The sequence below is a fragment of the Oncorhynchus mykiss genome, chromosome 9, assembly GCF_013265735.2.
Source record: "Oncorhynchus mykiss isolate Arlee chromosome 9, USDA_OmykA_1.1, whole genome shotgun sequence".
NCBI classification, from domain to species: domain Eukaryota; kingdom Metazoa; phylum Chordata; class Actinopteri; order Salmoniformes; family Salmonidae; genus Oncorhynchus; species Oncorhynchus mykiss.
Window position 1 is genome coordinate 22,590,172 of NC_048573.1, and position 16,731 is coordinate 22,606,902.

The following is a 16,731-nucleotide window of genomic DNA, read 5'->3' on the forward strand; positions in this document are numbered from 1 at the left end:
CAATAGCCACCAGTCTAATAAATCACTCAGTCTATGAAGAAAATATGTGAAAATATCAGTAGCCTAAACATCGGTATAAGCGCCAAGCGTGGTTGTGAATAGAGAAAATCTGCACAAAAAATGGAATTATAATGAATATACAGTTGAAGTCGGAAGATGACATTCACATAGGTCGGAGTCATTAAAACTTGTTTTTCAACCACTTCATACATTTCTTGTTAACAAACTATAGTTTTGGCAATTTGGTTGAGACATCTACTTTGTGCAATTTTTCCAACAATTGTTTACAGACAGTTTATTTCACTAATCACAATTCCAGTGGGTCAGAAGTTTACATACACTAAGTTGACTGTGCCTTTAAACAGCTTGGAAAATACCAGAAAATTATGTCATGGCTTTAGAAGCTTCTTCATTTGAGTCAATTGGAGGGGTACATGTGGATGTATTTCAAGGCCTACCTTCAAAATCTGTGCCTCTTTGCTTGACATCATGGGAAAATCAAAAGAAATCAACCAAGACCCCAGAAAAAAAACCTCCACAAGTCTGGTTCATCCTTGGGAGCAATTTCCAAACGCCTGAAGGTACCACGTTCATCTGTACAAACAATAGTACGCAAGTATAAACACCATGGGACCACACAGCCATCATACCGCTCAAGAAGGAGACGCGTTCTGTCTCCTAGAGATGGACGTACTTTGGTGCGAAAAGTGCAAATCAATCCCAGAACAACAGCAAAGGACCTTGTGAAGATGCTGGAGGAAACAAGTACAAAAGTATCTATATGCACAGTAAAATTATTCCTATATCGACATAACCTGAAAGGCCGCTCAGCAAGGAAGAAGCCACTGCTCCAAAACCGCCATTAAAAACAGCATATGGGGACAAAGATCATACTTTTTGGAGAAATGTCCTCTGGTCTGATGAAACATAAATAAAACTGTTTGGCCATAATGACCATCGTTATGTTTGGAGGAAAAAGGGGAACGCTTGCAAGCCGAAGAACACCATCCCAACCATGAAGCACGGAGGTGGCAGCATCATGTTGTGGGGGTGCTTTGCTGCAGGAGGGACTGGTGCACTTCACAAAATAGATGGCATCATGAGGCAGGAAAATTATGTGGATATATTGAAGCAACATCTCAAGACATCAGTTAAAGCTTGGTCACAAATGGGTCTTCCAAATGGACAATGACCCCAAGCATACTTCCAAAGGTGTGGCAAAATGGCTTAAGGAAAACTAAATAAAAGGTATTGGAGTGGCCATCATAAAGCCCTGACCTCAATCCTATAGAACATTTGTTGGCAGAACTGAAAAAGCGTGTGCGAGCAAGGAGACCTACAAACCTGACTCAGTTACACCAGCTCTGTCAGGAGGAATGGGCCAAACTTCACCCAACTTATTGTGGGAAGCTTGTGGAAGGCTACCCGAAAGATTTGACCCAAGTTAAACAATGTGAAGGCAATACTACCAAATGCTAATTGAGTGCATGTAACCTTCTGACCCACTGGGAAGAAATAAAAGCTGAAATAAATTATTCTCTCTCCTATTATTCTGACATTTCACATTCATAAAATTAATTGGTGATCCTAACTGACCTAAGACAGGGAATTTCTACTAGGATTAAATGTCAGGAATTGTGAAAAACTGAGTTTAAATGTATTTGGCTAAGGTGTATGTAAACTTCAACTGTAAGTGTTGATATGACAGGGGTCAAAAATAGTCTATTGTCAGTTATTGGGACAAATTATTTGTGGCCACGCTCGTGCTTACAGTATGGTCTTCATGCAACCATTGGATCTCATTTAGCTGTTATCCCTTGTCCTACAGTGCCTTGCAAAAGTATTCATCCCCCTTAACGTGTTTCCTATTTTGTTGCATTACAACCTGTAATTTAAATAGATTTTTATTTGGATTTCATGTAATGGACATACACAAAATAGTCCAAATTGGTGAAGTGAAATCAAAAAAAGAAATTGTTTCAAAAATTTCTAAAAAATAAAGTGTAAAAGTTGCGCTTTTATATTCACGCCCTTTGCTATGAAGTCCCTAAATAAGATCTGGTGCAAACATTTACCTTCAGAAGTCACATAATTAGTTAAATAAAGTCCACCTGTGTGCAATCTAAGTGTCACATGATCTCAGTATATATATACATACATATATACACACTCACACACACACACACACACACTGCGCAAAAAAATAAAGGGAACACTAAAACAACACAATGTAACTCCAAGTCAATCACACTTCTGTGAAATCAAACTGTCCACTTAGGAAGCAACACTGATTGACAATAATTTTCACATGCTGTTGTGCAAATGGAATAGACAACAGGTGAAAATTATAGGCAATTAGCAAGACACCCCCAATAAAGGAGTGGTTCTGCAGGTGGTGACCACAGACCACTTCTCAGTTCCTATGCTTCCTAGCTGATGTTTTGGTCACTTTTGAATGCTGGCGGTGCTTTCACTCTAGTGGTAGCATGAGACGGAGTCTACAACCCACACAAGTGGCTCAGGTAGTGCAGCTCATCCAGGATGGCACATCAATGCGAGCTGTGGCAAGAAGGTTTGCTGTGTCAGTCAGTGTAGTGTCCAGAGCATGGAGGCGCTACCAGGAGACAGGCCAGTACATCAGGAGACGTGGAGGAGACTAACAACTCAGCAGCAGGACCGCTACCTCCGCCTTTGTGCAAGGAGGAACAGGAGGAGCACTGCCAGAGCCCTGCAAAATGACCTCCAGCAGGCCACAAATGTGCATGTGTTTACTCAAACGGTCAGAAATACCACCCTCATGGAGTCTGAGGGCCCGACGTCCACAGGTGGGGGTTGTGCTTACAGCCCAACACTGTGCAGGACGTTTGGCATTTGCCAGAGAACACCAAGATTGGCAAATTCGCCACTGGCGCCCTGTGCTCTTCACAGATGAAAGCAGGTTCACACTGAGCACATGTGACAGACGTGACAGAGTCTGGAGACGCCGTGGAGAACGTTCTGCTGCCTGCAACATCCTCCAGCATGACCGGTTTGGCGGTGGGTCAGTCATGGTGTGGGGTGGCATTTCTTTGGGGTGCCGCACAGCCCTCCATGTGCCCGCCAGAGGTAGCCTGACTGCCATTAGGTACCGAGATGAGATCCTCAGACCCCTTGTGAGACCTGCTGGTGCGGTTGGCCCTGGGTTCCTCCTAATGCAAGACAATGCTAGACCTCATGTGGCTGGAGTGTTTCAGCAGTTCCTGCAAGAGGAAGGCATTGATGCTATGGACTGGCCCGCCCATTCCCCAGACCTGAATCCAATTGAGCACATCTGGGACATCATGTCTTGCTCCATCCACCAACGCCACGTTGCACCACAGACTGTCCAGGAGTTGGCGGCTGCTTTAGTCCAGGTCTGGGAGGAGATCCCTCAGGAGACCATCTGCCCCCTCATCAGGAGCATGCCCAGGCGTTGTAGGGAGGTCATACAGGCACGTGGAGGCCACACACACTACTGAGCCTCATTTGGACTTGTTTTAAGGACATTACATCAAAGTTAGATCCGCCTGTAGTGTGGTTTTCCACTTTCATTTTGAGTGTGACTCCAAATCCATACCTCCATGGGTTGCTAAATTTGATTTCCATTGATAATTTTTGTGTGATTTTGTTGTCAGCACATTCAACTATGTAAAGAAAAAAGTATTTAATAAGAATATTTAATTCATTCAGATCTAGGATGTGTTATTTTAGTGTTCCCACACACACACACCTGTTCTGAAATGCCAGAGTCTGCAACACCACTAAGCAAGGGGCACCACCAAGCAAGCAGCACCATGAAGACCAAGGAGCTCTCCAAACAGGCCAAGGACAATGTTGTTGAGAAGTACAGTTCAGGGTTGGGCCATAAAAAAAAATCAGAATCTTTGAACATCCCACGATGTACCATTAAAACCATTAAAAGATTGAAAGAATATGGCACCACAACAAACCTGCCAACAGAGGGCCGCCCACCAAAACTAACAGACCAGGCAAGGAGGGTATTAATCAGAGGCAACAAAGAGGCCAAAGATAACCCTGAAGGAGCTGCAAAGCTCCACAGCGGAGATTGGAGTATCTGTTCATGGGACCACTTTAAGCCGTACACTCCACAGAGCTGGGCTTTACGGAAGAGTGGTACATGGGTCAGATGAGACTAAAATTGGGCTTTTTGGCCATCAAGGGAAATGCTAATTCTGCCACAAACCCAACACCTCTCATCACCCCAAGAACACTATCCACACAGTAAAGCATGGTGGTGGCAGCATCATGCTGTGGGGATGTTTTTCCCAACGGCAGGGACTGAGAAACTGATCAGAATTGAAGGAATGATGGATGGCACTAAATACAGGGAAATTCTTAAGGGAAACCGGTTTCAGCCTTCCAGAGATTTGAGACTGGGACGGAGGTTCACCTTCCAGCAGGACAATGACACCAATCATACTACTAAAGCAACACCGAGTGGTTTAAGGGGAAATATTTAAATGTCTTCTAATGGCCTTGTCAAAGCCCAGACCTCAATCCAATTGAGAATCTGTGGTACGACTTAAAGATTGGAGTTGGAACCCATCCAACTTGAAGGAGCTGGAGCAGATTTGCCTTGAAGAATCCCAGTGGCTAGACATGCCAAGTTTATAAAGAGACTTCCAGCTGTAATTGCTGCAAAAGGTGTCTCTACAAAGTATTGACTTTGGGTGGGTGAATAGTTATGCACGCTCATGTTCTGTTTTTTTGTCTGATTTCTTGTTTGTTTCATAATAAAAAATATTTTACATCTTCAAAGTGGTAGGCATGTTGTGCAAATCAAAATGATACAACACCCCCCCCAAATATCCATTTGCCAACAAATACTTTCACAAGCCATTGTAACAGTCAGCGCAAATCTTCCTCACTTTCACTTGATTGCAACACTTCCCACAAATAAGTTGCTTGCAGGAGCTGCAGTTGAAACAGGTGTTGTGGGTTCTGTTCCGAGTGCATCTGCCCACCATGCAATTTCTCCTCCCCGGGAGCTGTGCGCAATTTGGCTCGGGCAATGGCTCCCGTTGAATCTTTGCTGCTAACTTGGCCCGAAATGTCGCTCACGTAGCACGTGTGCCAGACTGCTGATGAAGTCTTTCCTGCTCATGGTGTTCATGCACAGCTTGAGCAACACGTGTGATGATAACAGCTAAGTCAAGCATGTTGTAGAACACCGCAACAGGCCAGCGGCGAGTTCCTCCTTTCACCTAGCACAGCTGTGCAATCTAACCCGAAACATTATCCGGAACTCACTCACCTGCTGCCCGATATGGATCCTTTCTCAGATATGGAAATCTATTCAGCATGAATCAAAATAATAATCATCAGAATGTCATCACTGCCATCAGTCGTTTTCATTCAGATCTTGTAGCAACACTAACGCAGCATGTGCCTCCATTCATCTTGGTCTTACTATTGTAATTGAGGCACACTCTCACTGTGTAGCCTACTCCAAGTAGGAGTAGAGTAAATTGATAAAACCACTTGAATGCCAGTGGATTGATATAGGGTACACCGTTTTCAGATTATAATTACAATACATCAATACAATAGGATGGCCCGCCTCATTCTTCATTCACAATTGGTGATTAGGCCTACACAATTATGCATAGTTGTTTCTCCTCGCTCATCAACTCACCCATTTTTCCCAATCATACTATACTTCATTTATTTAATCTGCTGTTATGTGTGTGAAACTAGTTTCGGTAAAGGCTAGGTTCAGTTGAGGCAATTATCGGGATTATTATTAACTGAGCACGGCACATCAGCAATCAGAGAAGGAGCAGGAACCGGCTGATGGAAAACCAATCCAAAAATTACATTCCTTCCTAAAAACAGGTTATAACTACACCTTATGGAATAACAGGGACTGTGAAGACACACACACAGGCACGCATACACACAATAACATACGCACTATACACACATGGACTGTGTTGTAGATATGTGGTATTAGAGTAGTGGCCTAAGGGCACACACTTAATGTGTTGTGAAATCTGTTATGAAATGTAATGTAAATGTTTTTAATTGTATATAACTGCTTTAATTTTGCTGGACCAATGCTGCATTTTTTAATAGGGATCAATAATAAATACAAATACAGTGTGTTATATAGACTTATTTAGGAAAAGACAAGGACGAGGGGGACATGACTTTAAAAATGGCAGAGTATATAAACATTTACATTTATTTTGAGTCATTCTGATGCTCTCTGCCTTGCTAGTTTTCAATGTACACTGAGAATATCAAACATTAGGAACACCTTCCTAATATTGAGTTGCACCGTCCCCTTTTCCCTCAGAACAGCCTCAATTCGTCGGGGCATGGACAAGGTGTCATAAGCGTTCCACAGGAATGCTGGCCCATGTTGACGCCAATGCTTTCCACAGTTGTGTCAAGTTGGCTGGATGTCCTTTGGGTGGTGGACCATTCTTGATACTGTTGAGCGTGAAAAAGCCAGCAGCGTTGCAGTTCTTGACACAAACCTGGCACCTACTACCATGCCCTGTTCAAAGGTACTTTCACCATTGGAATGGCACACATCCACAATCCATGTCTCAACTGTCTCAAGGCTTAAAAATCCATCTTTAACCTGCCTCCTCCCCTTCATCTACCCTGATTGAAGTGGATTTAACAAGTGACATCAATAAGGGATCATAGCTTTCACCTGGATTCATCTGGTCAGTCTGTCATGGAAAGAGCTGGTGTTGTTAATGTTTTCTATACTCAGTGTACATAATCACAAAGAAATCCATTCATATTCCACTTAGGAAGGTCATGAAAAATATGACACAAAGCAATTTATAATTTAAAATAACAGAATAGCATGCTTTGAGTTTTATTATCCGTGCTTAGAAGCCAAGGCTATGGCTGTGCCATGCCAATCTATGGCTGTGCCATGCCAATCTATGGCTGTGCCATGCCAATGAAATCAACTTGTTCATTTAGCAGACCTGCCCTACCATAGTCAACAAACATTTTACAGTAAAAATATGGAATATATATATAATAATGGAATATAACAGAAGAAAATAAAGGATTGTTTTCCAAATGGCTATTGCTGATTGTCACCAGTAACCTACTCACATGAGGAATGCACGGCACCACGGTTATTCTTGGGAAAAGTTATATTTTGAAACGGAGACCATCCGCGGAATTTGTAGAGTTGTTTGGCATGAAGAGGTTCATTAGAAACCTTGGAATCTGCTCTTTCTGTTAGGGTATAGCAATCATAATGTCTGGCCTGCATGGACTCTATAGGATGATATGGAAGAAGTGCTATTTGGTACTCTCAAGTGCAGGTCATCAGTCCCTTCATTCTCGATTTGACAATTGATAATATTGTCACCCATCAGACTATTGTCAATTTAATCTTGTCTTTAGGCAAAAATGTATTATTTTGAATGCTAAATTATTTGAAATGTAGTTAGATGTAGAGTGGAAGGGCCAGCTTGGTAGGCAAGACTATCGCTTCTGGATCAATCAATACATTTGACTGATTATATTTGAACACAATGCATTCATTTGTCAAATTATTATGGATTATTTATACAATTGAAATATCATCGTCAGAAAGGCCATCAGGGCCATTCTAGTAGTTATGGAATTCCAGTGCTCTGAGTGTTAAATGGAGCAATGAATGGAGTAATGAATAATACATGAATAAACTATTTACTAATCCATTATAAATGCTTGGTTACATGGTGTTATTATAAAGCGCTACCCAACTTTACATACACTGAGAGTCCAAAACATTAAGGACACCTGCTCTTTCCATGACCTAGACTGACAAGGTGAATCCAGGTGAAAGCTATGATCATTTTTTGATGCCACCTGTTAAATCCACTTCAATCAGCGTAGATGAAGGGGAGGAGATAGGTTAAAGAAGGATATTTAAGCCTTGAGACAATTGAAGAGCCTTTGAATGGGGTATGGTAGTAGGTGTACTTTCATTGAACGAAACAAGAGTAGACCGACTGACATAGCGCTATCCTAATGAACTGAGCTTCGTAGTAATGTGCTTTTTGTCCCTGCTGGCTTGCTGTCCTTACCCCAGAAAGGTTGAGGTGTGGCCCCAGCGAGCGAATGACGTCCTCTGTGAGGTCTGACTGGTCCGAGTCCCACACGAAACCGATGGTGACGATCTCTGGAGAGTTCATTAGGACGCGGCGGATCTTGATCCTCTGGCCACAATTACTCTGATGACAGAGAGAGGGAAGAGACTTAACTAGGGGAGCAGAGCTAACTAACCAGCTTAACAAACTAAACTAAGCAACGTAACTAGCCAACTAAGTAACAAGAACCATAAATACAATTTCACAGTTGATCTTCTGTTGTCTTGCTAGTGATTTTCCGAATTTCCCCTTCTTAGTAGTTGTTTAGTGTGATGGAGATGAAGGTGCATCCTGACATGAATTTTCCATTGACATGCATGACTTTCTTAATGCTTGATGGGGCAGCCACTTACCGGACAGTTACGGGAATCCCCGATGGTACTGGCCGCTTGCAGCAGCTCTCCAAATGACTCCTCCCGCCTCTGATACACCTGTTGACTGAGAATGAAAGAGAGTGTGAGACAAGGAAATAAAGGTAGAGAGAGACAAAGCTAGAAAGCACAAAAGTCACTCAGTAACCCTACGAGGAACATAGAGAAATGTGTTCTGTGTGACGTCAGTTTCAAAACAATAAGCATGGCTTACCAGAGTGCAGTGGTGGAGACATAATGCACTAGCTCAGTGAAGGGCAGGGGGTCAGAGGATGCCCCACAGCTACGGCAGACAGACTTCAGAGGAGAGGGGAACAGGAACATAATACAGACACATGGCCGTTAGCTAGGCGCCGCTTAGCCACTGCCAAGCACTAATTATCAAGTCAGCGTGTCATTTCGCGAGGGGTAGTAGTTTGGGGATGGTTATGGGGAAATTACTACTGTGGGCTGTTTGTGAAAACTGTGATGGGAGAGAATGGAGTGTTTGTCAGAGTTGAGAGGAAAAGTGGCGGGTGTGTTGTGGTTTGTGTCCGGTCTTCAGACTTAATCTACTGCCCCCTTAACTTCGGGCCTTGAAGTCCAAAGCATTGCTGGTTTTCAGCTTCGGGGAGAAGTTTCCACTAGTTACAAATCAATTAATAAACTACCAAGAAGAAAACAAAACCTGCAGTACATGTGACCTCAAGGGTCAGATATGAGTTCCTCTGATCTATCATGTATTGCAGACCATGTTGTTTTTTACCCATCAAAGCAACCTTCCAGCTAGAGACCTGCCAAATGTGGTTTTCTCTAACCTGTTCATAGAGTGTCATGGCAAACTTCTGGTGTGTGATGCAGGACTTGGAGGTGCAGGCATCTGTCTCCTCAGGCACAATATTCAGGTGGATCCTCTCCAGAATGTTCTCCTGTGGGAATATAGTATGCCGATAAGAAATGAGAATACACACACTGAGTATACCAAACATTAGGAACACCTACCTTGTATTGAGTTGCACCCCCTCCCCTCAGAACAGCCTCAATTAGTCGGGGCATGGATTCATGAAGTCAAAAGCGTTCAACCGGGATGCTCGTCCAAGTTGACTTCAATGCTTCCCACAGTTGTGTTAAGTTGGCTGGATGTCCTTTTGGTGGTGGACCATCGTTGATACACACAGGAAATTGTTGAGTACGAAAAACCCAGCAGCATTGTAGTTCTTGAAACAAACCGGTACGCCTGGTATGTAGAACCATACCTTGTTCAAAGGCACTTAAATCATTTATCTTGCTTAATCATCCTCTGAATGGCACACATACACAATCCATGTCTCAATTGTCTCAAGGATTAAACATCCTTCTTAACCTGTCTCCTGCCCTTCATCTACACTAACAAGTGACATTAATAAGGGATCATAGCTTCAACCTGGTCAGTCTATGTTCTTAATGTTTTGTATACTCCGTGTATAGGGAATAGTAATCTCGGTTAACCCAGAACTAAAATATTGCATAATTGGATCAGATGCTTGATTAGGTTATGGGTTAACCCTAACCCCCATAACCTAATCAAGCATATGACCAAATTACGCAATATTTTAGTTCTGGGTTAACCGAGATTACTATTCCCTATACACGGAGTATACAAAACATTAAGCATGTTAGAAATTAAGATTTCTGGTTTGCAAAGTCCCCCACCCTCGCAAAAGGAAAATCTTAGCTGAAGCCACCCCTTACGATAATTTCACTTGTGTTCATCATTCGTGTGGGCACACCAGTTTTAGCACCGCCCTCGCCCAATCCTTATACATCTAAATAAAAACCCAAGATCCGGAACTAATGCTGCTTGTTATCTTACGTATCCCATAGGACAGTGGTCCTCAATTCTGGCCCAGTGGGCCCAAGTGGGTGCTAATTTTGTTTTTTTGCCTGAGCACTACACACCTGATTCAAATAATCAAAGCTTGATGATGAGTTGATCATTTGAATCAGCTGTGTAGTGCTAAGGCAAAAACGAAAATGGCAGAACCACTGCCATAGGATGGTGACAGTACCAGTTAGGTTTACGTAGGTCTTTCCATGAGAGATTGAGACAATAGTGGTCAACAAATCACAATATATTCCATTAGCAAAGTTTGCTCGATCTTATCCATGGGAACATTCTAATTTCCAAATTGAAACTAGTAATCATCCCCCTCGATTACAATATTACGAATCACCAGCTTATTCTTTATCCCCAGCATGTATTACCCTCAACTTACCCTCAGCTATCAGCTTCTCTCCCCAATGTACCAGTATAGAGAATAAATACTTTCCCCCCCTGATACATCGGTATGAGCCTGTATTGTTTTGTGACATTTAACAGCTAGGGAGTTATGCTGTGCCTCACTACTGTAGTTAAGGAACCAGTCCGTGTGCAAGCACTTGAAACTCGCTCCTGTTGCTATGGAATCCCCCTAGGTTTATGAAACATTCAGGCTGCTTTTAGACCTCCATAACCACACAGCCCATTTGTTCTGACACTGGCTAATTCTGCTCATAAATAAATCCAGGTCGTACTGCTAAAGCATTTCATTACAGAGCGTCGGTCTTTACTTTACGCATGTAAACCCAAGATTCCCATGGGAAAATCTAGATGAAGAGAAAGTCGCTGTATAACCTTGCCAAATCCTAACATACACACAGCAGAAGGTTCATGCAACTTCACGCCCGCGGAGAAATAAACACAGAATGAAGTCAGTTGTTACAATGTTAGAATGGTTAAGGTGACATGCCTGACAAAGGACTATCTGATCAAACTGCACATAAGAATAAAGGGGAGAGGGGGAAAAAAGTTGTACACAGTATGCAGAAGCTCCTTTAACCATTCTACCTGATATCACGTCACCTCAGGTGTTCGAACATTTTTATTCTAGCTATGTAACTGAAACAGCATTGTTGCCACTCTGAAAAAGGGGCATTGTTTACAGAACAAGAATTCAAACAGCAAGTTTTTTGTTTTCTTTGGCACCTGACCTTTCAACCACCACTTTGGATTTCATTGGATTGTGGTTCTTTGAAAATCATTGCTTATTCATAACAGACTTGGGTAGGGAATCTGAGGTAAATTTGACGTAAACGGCTCGTGTGACTGGTTCCCTGTGTTGCCGGAAAGCTCGTAGAGTGGGCATATTGGTTTATCGGTTTGGCTGACCGCTCATTTTCTCATCACCTCCTGTTCTTGAGAGAAAGAGACTTCATTTTCTCTGCTGTTTATCCTCCACTGTATAATGAGCTCTCCTGAGTGAATGTCCTCCCCACTCAAGACCTGCTGCGCTAAACAGGAAATGATTATATGTCTGTGCTGACTCGGTTTAGAGCAATTACGCTACAGTGACAAACCTGATGCAGGCAGACAGAGAACATAATATACTGTGGTGTAGCCTCACCTAAGCCCTATAGCTAAAGGGCTAAAGATGAACTAATTCATTAGCCAAGATGAAGTCTAAAACTAGACGTAATGTACAGTAAAATTCCTAAAATCCTGGATGTTTCTTAGTTGGTGTTGAAGCGTCTGAACATCGTGCTCTCAGATGGTAATGACCTTTTCTCTGTTGGGTCTAGAATAAGTGTTAGAAAGAACAGGGTAACAAAGCATTACTATTACATAGTGGTGTAAAGTAAGTTAAAATACTTTAAAGTACTACTTAAGTCATTTTTTGGGTATCTGTACTATTTATAATTTTTGACAACTTTTACTTCACTACAATCCTGAAGAAAATTATGTACTTTTTACTCCATACATTTTCCCTGACACCCAAAAGTACTTGTTCCATTTTGAATGCTTAGCAGGACAGGAAAATGGTCCAATTCACACACTTATCTAGAGAACATCCCTGGTCCTCCCTACTGCCTCTGATCTGCCAGACTCACTAAACACACGGGCTTCGTTTGTAAATGAGGTCTGAGTTTTGTTGTATGCCCCGGTTATCCTAAAAAATATATATATAAAAAAAATAATAATGGTGCTGTCTGATTTGCTTAATATATAAAGGAATTTGAAAAGATTTATACTTTTGATATTTAAGTATATTTTAACAATTACATTTACTTTTGATACTTAAGTATATTTAAAACCAAATACTTTTATACTTTTACTCAAGTAGTATTTTACTGGGTGACTTTTACATTTACTTGAGTCATTTTCTATTAAGGTATCTTTACTTTTACTCAAGTATGACAATTGGGTACTTTGTCCACCACTGTTATTATAGTAGGATAAATGTTTGGAAGTTAGCAAACTAAACACAAGTGTACTGAATAGCTATGCTCAAAGACCACTTTAAACCACTCAGTGGTGTTGCATAATACAGTGAGGAAACAGTGAAGGCCCAAAGATTGTGTTTTGTCTTACATAACCCACCACCATGATATATTAGAGGCTGTGTCGAGGGGATTGATGGGAGAAGGGACATACCTCTTTCAGACGATGACCTCGCTTAAATGTTTGTTACAGCCCCCCCCCCCCCAAAAAAAAAAACTCACACAAACAAACATACACACATTCCACTCTATTCGCCTCTGCTCAAAGGCCCCCTGCCACCTGCCAGAAAGTCTGGTCAGTCACCAAAGGAACTTACGAAGCACTCGGCAGCATCGTCCATGAAGCCCAGCTGAAAGCGGTGCTCATCCTTAAAAGTCTCGGCCAGGGCGTGACGCAGGTTGTCTGAGGGCAGGGCGCGCTCCCGACTGTGCTGGAACTGGGAGAAGATGCCCTGCAGAACAGGAAAGGGGGATACCTAGTCAGTTGTACAACTGAATGCCTTCAACTGAAATGTGTCTTCCGCATTTAACCCAACCCCGCTGAATCAGAGGTGCGGGGGGCTGCCTTAATCGAAAGAAGTTCATTCATTAAATTCTGCAAATGAAAACATTTACAAATAATTATTTATAGCAGTTCAAGGGACAACTAACTACTCCCTCAAAGCTCAATATCCCCTGTCTGAATGTGTTTTATCAACAAAATGTCAAATCAAATTATTGGTAATGCTATCAAAGCACCGATAAAGCCCTACAAATGTCATTTTTTTTACATTTGGGATTACTTGCAACAACAAAGACTTGTTGAAGGGCGCATACCTTCAACGCACAGAAGATACATGAGTCTCCGAGACAGCAGTGTCCAGGAAGCTGCCTCAGACTGCGTCTGAAGATGTCCAGATGCCACAGTACCTGAACAGGGGATTGAAGAAAACATATTATTGTGAAAGTATTGTCATGAGGACAACATGGCCTGGGGCGGCAGGTAGCCTAGTGGTTAGAGCGTTGGACTAGTAGGTTTCAAGATCGAATCCCCGAGCTGACAAGGTAAAAATATTTTGTTCTGCCCCTGAACAAGGCAGTTAACCCACTGTTCCTAGGACGTCATTGAAAATAATAATTTGTTCTTAACTGACTTGCCTAGTTAAATTAAAGGGGGGAAAAAAATAAAAAGAGGAGAGAGGGAGAGGAAAGAAAGAGGGGTGGGGGGTTCTGTTCCTTGGAAACAAAGCCCTGGGTGGCGGACGTCTTCATCCAGCTCAGCCATGTCTCGCCCTCTGAGTCACGGCCTGGAAGAGTCCGCCAAATGCCTTCCCACGAGGCAAAAACAACCTTCCAGTAACTTGCCGGGAAGTACTGAAGCATTTAGAGAGTGACTAAGCTATTGGCTTTGAGGTTATAAAGTAATGTTGGTGGTGGTAAATATTTTTTTGTCTAGAGGGAGATGCTGTCTAGTCCTTTAATAAGCCTCCTGGAAGCCTCCTGGAAATGAGATCATGTTTTGTATTGGTTTACCAGGTATTTCAAATCAAGGGATTGGGCATTGTTACAATTTGCATTAATGCACATGTCCCTTATCAGATATTAACAGTGTCTCTACTTCCATCCTATTGTTCTGGATATATAGTCATTGAAAAACAAAGCATTTATTGCAATTATCTGAAAGCATGCAGTAATCATTTACTATTCATTGTTTAGATATGACTCACCTGCACCGCACTGTTGAGAAAGCAGCTGTTCTGCCCCGGCTCGTTCAGCAGGCCTTTGGTGGGGGCTAGAGACAGCATGCTCCCCGGCTGGTAGGACTTGGCGAGATTGCCCCCCGGCTTCCTGAAGAACTTGACCCATGCCATTGGATAGAGGGTCTGCCTTTTGACGTGAGTGGAGTCACTCGGTGAGGCAGACTGAGGCTTGGTGGTAGCGGTGGGATCCCTCGTCCCGTCGAGAGGAACCCCAGACAGTCTGAGGCTACGTTATTCCGCTAGCAGCAGTTACTGTCCTGCTACACATGGGCGACTACTCCCACCTCTCCGCAGCTTGAGAGAAAGGTGATTTTACCTTGTCCACAACTTGGAAAGGTCTTAAATGTCACAGAAACCGGGAGAAATGTTTCAGAAAGTCCCTAGCTAGGAAGTCTGGAATCCAGACAAAATTATTTGGTCACCGATCGCTAGTCCGATTGTTCTTATGCGTAGCTGTTTAACTCCTGAAGTAGCGGTGTTAGACATTCTCCAGCCTGGATCATTCTGCACTGGGGATTCAGTGCCTCTGGGGGCTCTCCACATTGCCAGGATGTTATAGGGCAGTCAAATGAAATTGATCGGCCTTTCCAAGCTTCATCCATAGCGAAGATCTATCCAGCCAGCGCTTGCCATTGTATGTCAATGGGGTCTGATCTGCAAAAGAAAGAGTGAAAAAGACTTGACACCATAAAATAATAAATTTCACTGAAAACAAATGAACAGTCTGGACAAGGATTGATTCTTGGATCTTCCCACTTAGTAAATTATTTTTTCGGGCAATAGTAAACAGCAGGCTTCACCTATTTCAAAGTCAGTAGTTGACCCCACCCTCTTTACAATATATATATATATCAACAAAGTATATCCATTAACTTTTATGACTGTCCTCTGTACCCAATGCTTCTAAATAAAACATTTGAAAGATTATATACATTTAATCTATCCCCTCTTTCTAAACACATTTAATGGAGAATGGGAAACAAAGTAATTATTGATAATTTACAGATTGCCAAATATCACATTGTTTAGGTCTTGGAAAAATCAGGTCACAAATTCAAAAGTCCACCAAACTAAGACATTACAGTCGACTGTGCATATTACGTGATTTAAAGTCTAAGCCGTTCGTCATCGTGTCACTTATAATAGTCGTGCCCCAGCTACCGAGTTGAAGGCTAAACAAGAAAGGGAGCTATGCCAAGTTACACAGTAATATCATCAGCCCAGTGAACAATGTACTGCAAATTATCTACTTGCAGCACGCCTTCCTTCAGGTCCAACGGCTTGCCAAAGGCCAGTCTTTCAGTCATGTAGTAGTTCTCATAGCCTTTCAACTTATGAGTGTTAGCCTGGAGCGGACTTAGCATTAGGCTAACATGGCAGGCAATGCATGACACGGCCTGGCCTGACCTGCTGCTTGCAATAGCCTTTCGAAAACATAACCAGGACACCTGTGTGTTGTTAAACATGTGAGATTCCTGGAACCAGTGCAGCCCTAATGCTCCAGGTCATACCGACACACTGAACTTCAAATGCAACAAATCGATCCACGACAGAGAGAAGAGATTTTTCCCAGAATGCTGCCAGTGCTGTCTGCAATGTGTCATCTGTTCCCTTGGACATGCTGGTGTAGAGTTGTTTTAGTAAATTGAATGTGCATACTGATGGTAAAGAGTTATGAGCTTCATAAACCAAGTGTTTCTTTGCTGTTCATGTCGGTCTGTTTGTATCTTCTAAAAATGTTGGCTGAGGAACAAAGGACTGATATACCTTGTCTTTTGCACATAAAATGGCGGAACCCCTCTGTATTACTATTAGTGCTACCATATTGCAAAGAATGTGGTTAAGGGAAGTTATCAGATCATTTCCTGTGAGCATCCCACTTATCTAGAAGCTATACATGTTAGAATGAGACACTGAGCAGCAGTTTCCACTGTCAGCTCACATCCAATTCAGACTTCTGCTTTAAGTTAGGCACCACCGAGTACATGATGACGCAAATATTTTATTCCATAGCTCAAAAGCTCCCATTTAGAACATTGAAGTGCAACCCATAACTTGACAAATCAACAAATAGATCCACTCCATGTACTGTGCCTGGTTGACGTAGCAAATCATGCAGTCAGATACTGACTGGCTACAGGGCAGTTCTGGCAAATACCAGATGGGCTGGTCCATTTTTTGCCCGGTGGGCCTATC

General features: G+C 42.5%; 1 protein-coding gene across 1 annotated transcript in view; it reads right to left on the reverse strand.

Annotated features, from left to right (window-relative positions):
• The window catches only part of LOC110531744 (inactive ubiquitin carboxyl-terminal hydrolase 53), a 64,919-nt gene that overhangs the window by 27,195 nt on the left and 20,993 nt on the right, over positions 1-16,731 (reverse strand). Inside the window, exons 2-8 of the mRNA XM_036987590.1 lie at positions 14,503-15,189; positions 13,613-13,705; positions 13,114-13,248; positions 9,319-9,429; positions 8,736-8,818; positions 8,504-8,588; positions 8,088-8,234 (exon numbers count right to left, since the gene is read on the reverse strand). Of these exons, the coding sequence (XP_036843485.1) occupies positions 8,088-8,234; positions 8,504-8,588; positions 8,736-8,818; positions 9,319-9,429; positions 13,114-13,248; positions 13,613-13,705; positions 14,503-14,646 (798 nt within the window). The 5' untranslated portion in view covers positions 14,647-15,189. The remainder of the gene's footprint in view (positions 1-8,087; positions 8,235-8,503; positions 8,589-8,735; positions 8,819-9,318; positions 9,430-13,113; positions 13,249-13,612; positions 13,706-14,502; positions 15,190-16,731) is intronic.